At 57.3% G+C, this 9,023-nt stretch overlaps 1 protein-coding gene across 1 annotated transcript; it reads right to left on the bottom strand.

Moving 5' to 3' along the window:
* Positions 1–2,919: 2,919 nt before the first annotated feature.
* NECAP2 (NECAP endocytosis associated 2) lies at positions 2,920–7,218 on the bottom strand. Its single transcript, XM_051637612.1, has 8 exons — positions 7,075–7,218; positions 6,351–6,451; positions 6,142–6,246; positions 5,301–5,382; positions 4,728–4,836; positions 4,195–4,372; positions 3,963–4,041; positions 2,920–3,729 (listed from the first exon to the last, which is right to left on the bottom strand). The coding sequence occupies exons 1-8, from the start codon at positions 7,173–7,175 to the stop codon at positions 3,681–3,683; spliced, it is 804 nt and encodes a 267-aa protein (XP_051493572.1). The 5' UTR covers positions 7,176–7,218; the 3' UTR covers positions 2,920–3,680.
* Positions 7,219–9,023: the final 1,805 nt, after the last annotated feature.

Below are 9,023 nucleotides of genomic sequence, written 5' to 3'. Positions count from 1 at the left end.
TGGCCTCAGGATGGGGAATCTGGCCCCAGGATGAGAGCTGGTACCAGGATGGGGGATCCAGCCCTGGGGATATGGCCCTGGGATGGGGAATCCAGCCCTGGGACCCAGCACAGCGATGGGGATGTGGCCCCAGATGGGGGATCCAGCCCCTGGATGTGGGATCTGGCTCTGAGATGGTGATACGGCCTTGGGATGGGGGACCCAACACCAGGACAGGCATCTGGCTCCAGGATCCAGGCCCTGGGGTGGGATCTGGGCCCTGGAATGGGGAATCTGGGCCCGTGTGGAGACCAGCTGCCCTTGCAGGCAGGAGCTGCTCTGCCTCCCAGCTGGACTGAGCCCCTCACTCTCCCCCAGGCCATGGGAACCATCTTCCCCCCAAGCTCCAAATCCCTCATCCCACTCCGCTCTGATGGGAAAACCGTGGCTGTGACTGCAAGAGCTCTGCAGCTCCTGCCATCCCAGAACTGCTGCAGGTTTATTGTCACCTGCACAAAACCCCTGCAAGACCTGCAGCTGCAATCACCAAACCTCTGCAGATTTACAGTTGCAATCCCAAAACCTCTAAAAATTTGGCTTGGAACCACGAAGCCACCACAGATCTGCAGCTCAACTCACAGAACTGCCCCAGGTTTGTGCTGTTGATCACAAAACCTCTGCAAATTTGGCTTTGGATCAAGGAAACCTCTGCAAATCTGCAGCTGCAACCACAAAACCTCTGCAAATTTAGGTTTGCAATCAGAAAGCTGCAGCAAATTTGCAGTTGCAACTGCAAAACAACTCCAGGTGGGCATTTGCGATCCTAAAAACCCTCCCGATTTGCAGCTGCCGTCACAAAAGTGCTGCAGATTCACGTTTCCGACCCCAAAGCTGTTGTGGAGTCACGTTTCCAACCCCAAAAGTGCTGCAGATTCATGTTTCCGACCCCAAAATTGCTCCAGATCCATGTTTCCGACCCCAAAGCTGCTCCAGCTCCGCGTTTCCAGCCGCAGGAGCAGCGCGGAGCTGCAGCCCCGGCCCCGCGCGGCTTCGCACATCCCCGCGTCCCGCCCCCCCCCCCAGGACCCCCCGACCCATTTCTTGTCCCTCCCCGGCCCTGGTGGCCCCAGAAGCCCCTCCCGCCGGGGCACACACGGACCCACCTCCACGCAGCGCGGCCCGGGGGTCTCATGGGCTGCCCGGGGGGGGTTTCACCGCCGAGCCCCGCACCCCCCCCCCCCCCCCCCCCCCGGCCTCAGTTTCCCCAGCCCCTCGCTGGGGTATTTTCTGGGGATTCCCGCCTGGGAATCGGTCCCCAGGAACAAAAAGCTGCTGCGTGCTCCGGATTATCCCGAAATCCTCGTTTTCCCGGGGACCCTCCTCTTCCTGCCCGCCCCCGGGAAGGGGGGTGGGGTCCCCAACCCCCTCCAGCCCCCAGATGGAACCACCCACCGACCACGAACGGCCCCCAAATTCCCCCTCCTCCTGCCCCACCCCAGCCGGGCTCTGTAAATCAAACCAACCAACCAGGCTCTTCTGCCCTTTTCTTAAAGCAAAATGAAAGTATTTTTTAAAAAGATCAGTTCCCGGCGTTTCCCTCAGCCCCAAAAACGGGGGGAAAAGAGCTTACTTGGCTGTGTTGGGACCCCCCCCCCGGGCAGGATAGAGCTCCCAGGAGAGAGTGAAGGGCCCTTTCGTTAATTCCCGGCCTTCATTAAGCTCATTAAAGCCCAGCGGTTTGTCCTGGCAGGAAAAGCCTTTGGGGTGGAGCGTGTTCCGGGGGCAAAGCGGCGTTAAACCCCCCCGGGCTGCGGTCACATCCCCGCCTGCCCCCAAAGGCAGAACCTCCAAGGGCAAAAAAAAATGCCCCCTGTGGTAATGAAGGACTTTTTTGCCCCCACCCCAGGGGGGATAAAAATCCCAACCCGAGCTCAAACCCCTCCACGGCGGGTTGGAGGAGTCCCGGCTCCCAAAACAAATCCTGGGTGTGATGCTGAGACGCTCTTCGGAGAGGGTGGGGGGGGGTTCCCCATTTCTCTCTTCCCAGCTTCCCAGGAAAGTGCCCCTTCTCCTCCCCAGGAGCCGGGGATTAAGAGAAAGGAGGACGAGGGGATGGGATCAAGGACTGATGGCACTTTGGGTGCCACCAGGAAAGTGGGAGCTGCCTCCAGGATCCTCTAGGAGCTTTGAGAAAACCCATTTATTCCCCTTATTTCTCTCCTTACCTTCCTCTCTTGAGTCCTTCCCAACTCAAAGCTTTGGGAATGCAAGAAAACTAATTTATTCCCTCCTCTCCCTCCCAGAGTCCTTCCTGACTCAAACCATTGGAAACACAATAAATCTACTTTTCACCCCCCATTTCTCCTTCCCCTCCCAGAGTCCTTCCCAACTCAAAGCTTTGGGAACACAATAAAATTCCTTTCCCCCCTATTTCTTTCCTTCCCTCTCCCTCCCAGAGACCTTCCCAACTCAAAGCTTTGGGAACGTAAAACCCCTTTTCTCTCCCCCCATTTCTCTCCTTACCTTCCCCTCCCACAGTCCTTCCTGATTCAAAGCTCTGGGAACACCATAAAACTCCTTTTTTTGCCCCTCATTTCTCTCCTCACCTTCCCCTCCCAGAGTCTTTCCCAACCATCAAACCATTGCTAAGCAACCAGCTTCTGTTGTGCTTTGCCATCCTGTGTCTCCTCGACAGCAGCAAGGAAGAGAAAAACCACAAAAGCTCATCCCAGCCTTTCCAAGGGGTCCAAAAAAAATTGATATTTGACATCAAAACCGTTTTATGATTCACTTTGATGCATTAAATCTCTCCCCTGGGTTTGCATTCTGGGTGCCAGGCACAGTTAAAAGCTCTGGAAGCAAATTGTTGGTCATCCCGTTGGAAAGGGAAATGATGGGAAATGATGGGAAAGAAATAAAAATCTGAGGAGCTGATAAGACTGTGATATAAATAGGTAAGAAAATATTTATTTGCTTCAAGAGGAATCTCAACCCCAGCTCTGTCAAAGAGACTGACTCCCTTTTTGTCCTTCATTCCAGGTATCGCTCCGTAAAACGTCCACAGAAAGGAGTAAAAATGGGTCTTCAAAATAGAGGAGGAAAAGAATAAAACTTCCCAGAGCAAGAAATGTGGAATTTTGGCATCAAAATGAGGAATTTCAGCATGGAAATACCGCAGGTTTGGCTCCCAACTTCCTGGATTTAAGTGCTCCAAAGCTGGGGCGATGTTTGGCATCTCAGCAGGGTGCTGGTCTGGATTTAGCAGGGGTGGTGTCTCCAGGCAGATCCTGAGGGATTTACCCAGGCCAAATATTCCAGGAGAAAGCAGAGAAGTCTCCCAGGAACCTTTCTCAAAAAACCTTTAGTGAAAATGACCTTGAACTGGGGGCAACGTTGGGAGGGACAGTCCTGCTGGGAGCACCGGTTCCCCCCTGGTTATTAAGGGGAGGAAGTTGATGGTTTTGTTGGGGTTTATTTTGCAGGAAGGAGAAGCCTCCAAGGTTTCCTGTGATCCAGGTGGAAAATAACACACCCCTGAGGTGGAAGGTGCTGGTGTGGAGTGTTTTAAGGCACGTGTTTGTTGCTTTCTGGTACTTATTGAAGCATTTTGATGCTGGGGAGGGGGAATTTAAGGGCAGGAACAGGGTGTCCTGAAGCTCCTGCTTTGGTCCTGAAGGAATTGTGATGATCCCAACATGGGCTCAGAACTGAACCCAGCCTGAGTTTGTCTGAGGCTGGTTAGAAGCTGACCTGGAGAGAGAAAAAAAAGGGGAAATCAAAAGATTTTAGACTCTGAAAGGGCTGTGGGCAGGCAGGGGAGCACCAGAGGGGTCCCTCTGGGGTCCCCCCAAAAGCTCCCCCCCCCTGCAGGGAGCAGCGGGGGCAGCACCCGCGGCCCCACGCTGAACTCGGGGGATCTGCCAACACGTGGCTTTCAAATCCCAGAGGGATTTGTCCCTCCCACGCTGCCCACACTGCCTCACCCTGGAGCTTGGGCAAAGTCTCCCCAGAGGTCGGTGGAGGGAGGAGCAGCAGGAGGCTGGGGCCAGGAGAGGAGGGAGTCTGTCAGCACCGAGGAAAGCCGGGAAGAGAGAAAACAAACATCAGGAGTTATTTCCCGTCCTTAATTCCCAGTCTTTCCCCTCTGTTTTCCCAACTTGGAGGGACAAAAGGGACTCTAAAGAGCTTTGCAGTGGTTGCTGTGTGAGCACTGACCTGTGATGGGGGTGCCTGGCAGCTGGGTGGGCGCCGAGAGCGAAGCCGGTCGCTCTCCAGAGGGACAAACTGCAGTGGAAGATTTTCCTCCAGGAGGTGGTGGGAGCAAAGTCAGGCCCCCAAGACTGGTGGGACGTGGCCTGGTGTTCCCTGTTGCTCCTTCCTTTTTCTTCATATTCTGAAAGAAGAGAGGGGAAATTTGGGTGGATATCAGGTTTAAATCCAGAGCCAGAGAGCGATTCCCCTCAGCTGTGGGGGAGGAGACAGCAGCACGGTGACCTTCCACGGCTGGAGGTGCAAGAAGGGCCAAACCACCCCAAAAAAAGGGTATTTTTCTCCCTGAAAATCCACACCACAACCCCACAGACTTGGATCTGCAACCTGGAACTCACACAACCCCTCTGCAACTCATCACATGTGGTTTTATCACGAAGGGCTCTCCCTGCTCCAGGCACAGGGATTTCAGGGAAGAAGCTGCTGTTCCCTTCCCAAGGGCAAGGTTGGGAGTGGATTTAGCTGGCAAAGCTCCTTACTGCAATATTGAGTTTGATGGTTTGTCCCTCCTTGAAGCCCAGATCCAGTTTGAGTCCTTGCTCAGGGTTCTCAGCCTGCCTGGCCAGCTCACCCTGCTGCCTCACCCACCTGCAGGGGTGACAGGAGCAGAACAGGAGACATCAACCCCCATTCCCAGGCTCTCCCAGAGGAATCCTGCCCAAGATCATCCCCTCAGCCTGGCAGCTGATCTTTAAAAGCCCTGGATGTTATCCAAGACCTCACCTGCACAGATCCCCCATCCCACCCCAAAGCTTATCCCAACAGAAGCTGGAGCAGCATCCCAGCCCCCCTCCAGGTGCAACCCCTTACCAGTGGCATGGGAAGGATGAAAAGGAATTTGGGATTTTGTCCAATTTTGGACTGGGAAGGGCAGCTGGGGGCCTTGCTGGGAAACGCCTGAGAGAGGGAGAGCTGCCTGCAGGAGGGCTGTGCAGAGGAACGGGTGGTTCCTCCCCTTCACACCCTGCTCAAGCAAGATGGGGGCTCAGAGCTTCCTCCCCCCACACACCATTTTCTGGCAAAACAAGTCAAGCCAAGAAGCACAAACTCACTTAAAATGGTCTTGAAGAGCCACGTTGAAGTCAAACGCGTCCCCTCGGTCCACGAAACCGACTCCAATGAAAGCCCGACGGCCTGGGAAGGGAGGCAGGGGGAGAGGGAGGGGTTATCCTGCCCCCTCACCTGCCCCCTCCTCCAGCAGGAGCTGGGACTTCCAGGAATGAGATGTGGGGCTGGAGATCTGGAGCTTGTTGGGCGACCTGGGGAAACCAGGCTCTACATTCATGGGAGTGAGTCAGAGCAGGGAGCACAGCAACCATCCTGCACTGTGAGCAGCTCAGGCAGAGATCATGGGATGGTTTGGGTTGGAGGGACCTTCAAGATCATCTAGATCCAACCCCCTGCATGGGCAGGGACACCTCCCACCAGCCCAGGCTGCTCCAAGCCCCATCCAACCTGCCCTTCAACACTGCCAGGGATGGGGCAGCCACAGCTTCCCTGGGCAGCCTGGGCCAGGCTCTCACCACCCTCACAGCAAAGAATTCCCTCCTAATGTCCAACCTTCAAGAACAAAAGCCTTTACCTCTCATCCCATCCCTCCCTGCCCTTGTCCCAGGTCCCTCCCCAGCTTTCCTGGAGCCCCTTCAGGCACTGGAAGGTGCTCTAAGGTCTCCCTGGAGCCTTCTCTTCTCCAGGCTGAACACAACTCTCCCAGCCTGGCTCCAGGTGCTCCAGGGAGACAAACCCTTTGAATGATTCCTGGTGAAAGACAGAGCACATGGGAGAGAGAGAACTTGTCCCTTTACCACCCTAGGCTGGGAATATTTAACCCTTGGAAGAGGAATCCTTCCCAAACAAGAGCAGGGAGGGCTCTGAGCCTTCCTGAAGAGGTACCATTCCCATCTTCAATCCGGATGACGAAGTATCTGCTGGAATCTGTCACACTCTCCACAGCAATCCCAGGGAACTGCTCCACTGGTGCCTGGGCAAAAAGTTCTCCTGAAAAAAGGAGGAATGGGAGTGGGTCAACAGCAGGACATGGTGTCTGTGCCATCTTCCTCTCCAGGAAAGGACAGGGAGCTGTTGCCTTCCTTCCTGCTCACCCGAGGTCTTGTCCTCCAGCTTAATGAAGGCCACCTTGCCCTTGGCTGTGATCCGCAGCCTCCCGCTCCAGGCTGGCTGGTCCAGCTGCCACTCTGCAGCTCTGGAGAGAGAGGAACTGGTGAGTCACACCTGAGGGGCCTCTCACGTCTCAGGCAACACCAGTGACCTATTTTAATGCCTCCATAACGAGCTGCAGAGCTTATCTGCCCTGCTCTCTTCACTAACGCTACCGAGCAGGAGACCCTGCTCACACCTGCACCGGCTGGGGAAGGAAGGAGGCTCCTCACGCGGCTGCTTGTTTCACCCCAAACCAGCTGCCCGTCCCCCCCCCCGCAAAACCAGGCGGCAGGTCCCCGCAGGGATTGGGCAAGACTCGCACAAGAGGTTTCACTTCCCTTCCTGCGGGATCTCCAGCTCAGAAACAGCTTCTGGAGGGCGCCGAGCTGTGTCAGCCCCGCCGGGGCCCGCGGCAGCCTCGCCGGGCTGAGCAGCCACAGGGAGGGCGGCCCCAGACACGCGGGGGGCCGGAGAAGCCCCGCTGGGGGCAGAAATATCTCCTGAGGGGCAGGACCCCCCACTCTTCGGGGCGGGGATCCCCGGCGAGGGGCCCCCGCGTCACGGATCCCCCTGAAGCAGAGAGAGGCACCCGGGGCGGGGCCAGGGCAGGCCCGGGGCAGGGGCAGGCCCGGGGCAGGGGCAGGCCCGGGGCAGGGGCAGCCGCACCTGTACCCGCGGTTGGAGGCCCGCGGCGGCAGCCGGTAGACGTGCACGGCGGGCTTGACGCACAGCACGGCCTCGCACGGCTCCTCCGCCACCGCCGCCATCGCGGCGGGACCCGCCGTGCCGCTCTGGCCGCCGTCTCGATGGTCCGGCCCCTTCCCATGGGCCCGCCCCTTCCCCGGCGGAGAGAGGGGACGTCCTGCCGCACCCGCCGCTGCAGCGCCCCCTGGCGGGCGGGAGGCCCCGCTGCAGGGAGGGGCGGGAGGAACTGGGACCAGTGATGGGGGGGAACTGGGAACCAGTGAGCGGGGTAACTGGGAACCAGTGATGGGGGGGAACTGGGAACCAGTGAGCGGGGTAACTGGGAACCAGTGAGGGCGGGCACTGGGAACCAGTCAGGGGGGGAACTGGGAACCAGCGAGGGGGGGGAACTGGGAACCAGTGAGGGGGGGCACTGGGAACCAGTCAGGGGGGGAACTGGGAACCAGTCAGGGGGGGAACTGGGACCAGTGAGGGGGGGAACTGGCAACCAGTGAGTGGGGTAACTGGGAACCAGTGAGCGGGGTAACTGGGAACCAGTGAGGGCGGGCACTGGGAACCAGTGAGGGGGGGGAACTGGGAACCAGTGAGCAGGGGAACTGGGAACCAGTGAGGGGGGGGAACTGGTTCCAGTGAACGGGGTAACTGGGGACCAGTTGGCAGTGCGGGGAGCAGGGCGCCCGGCGGAGGCCCCGGCCCCGTCAGGAGCTGCTGCAGCCCCTTCCCTCCTGCTCAGCGCCTCCTGCTCACCAAGTTCCATTTTTTCTAGCTTTCACAATAAAAATTAGATTAAAAAGAAGGGAAAGGGCTCCAGGACCCGCGGAAGCTGCCGGCACAGCCAGACCCACCTCTGGCACCTCCGCCAGTCACGGGGAACAAGGGGCGGGCAGGGAGATCAGCACAGGGCAATAAAATCACCAGAATTAGTAAATTCAGTGAAACCAGTTTCTTCTCAGAGAGGCAGTGCAGGAAGGGGTCCCACCCTGGGGAACATCCCCCTCCCGGCTCTGCCACTTCCCACCCTCCTTGGACCGTCTCAGACTCCTCAGACTACCTAAACCAGGCCGAAATTCCATCTTTTTGGGGTCAATCCCGGCACAGTCGTGGCCCAAGCGCTCCCAGGTTTTACCTTCTTGAGGGACTCAAGGATCCGCTCCCGCTGGGAGCTTAAGCTGCCACCCCAGCGTCCCCCCTGCAGCAGCCCCCGCCTGAGACGGGGACGAAGGAGAAAGAAAATGAGGCCTTAAAAGTTTAAAGACATTTATTTAAAATACAATTTATAAAACATTTTCTTTTCGGCGCACGGGGCCGTGGGGTTGTTTGTTTTTTTTTTGGGGGGGGAGGGGAGGGGTTGAGGAGGGGGGTGTGAAAACACGTGGTACCGTGTTTCATCCCCCAACCTTCCCGGGAAGAAGGGGCTTCCCACAGGAACGCCGCCGAGCCCTGCCCGCGGGGGGCACGTATCCTGGGGACAGAGGAGCTGGGAGATTTTGGTGCCAGAAACGGAGATTTTGGTGTCGGAGAAGATTCCGGTGCCGGAGACGGGACATTTTGGTGTTGAAGATGGAGGTTTTTTTTATTGTTGGAGATGGAGATTCCAGCGGTGGAGACAAAGATTCCGGTGAAGGAGGAAGTGGCAACTTTAACACTGACCAGCTACACCAGGGATTGGGTGGATTTTGGGGGGGTTTTTGGCCATTAAAAGCTATTTTTAGTAACCATGAAGGAAAGGCGTGGTGACTGGTTATTGCTGACATCCTCCACCCTTCCATCCACCCCCCCCAAGGACTCATCCCCACCACCACTCTGGGAGGGGGGTAAATATAAAACACCACCCCCCCAAGAAAAAAACAATAAGCACCGGCCTTGGGGATGCCCATGCTCCACCTCGCCACCATCCTCGGTGCTTTAAT

The sequence above is a fragment of the Apus apus genome, chromosome 20 (genome assembly GCF_020740795.1).
Source record: "Apus apus isolate bApuApu2 chromosome 20, bApuApu2.pri.cur, whole genome shotgun sequence".
In the NCBI taxonomy this organism is placed as follows: domain Eukaryota; kingdom Metazoa; phylum Chordata; class Aves; order Apodiformes; family Apodidae; genus Apus; species Apus apus.
Note: the sequence above shows the minus strand (reverse complement) of the source record. Positions and strands in the feature narration are given on the sequence as shown.

Coding starts and splice junctions, on each gene's coding strand:
- NECAP2 (XM_051637612.1), bottom strand. CDS start 7,175: ATGGCGGCGGTGGCGGAGGAGCCGTGCGAGGCCGTGCTGTGCGTCAAG. Junction 5,383..6,141: donor CCGGATTGAAGATGGGAATG/GTACCTCTTCAG, acceptor CTCCCTTCCCAG/GCCGTCGGGCTTTCATTGGA. Junction 3,730..3,962: donor GACTTTGCCCAAGCTCCAGG/GTGAGGCAGTGT, acceptor TTCTCTCTCCAG/GTCAGCTTCTAACCAGCCTC.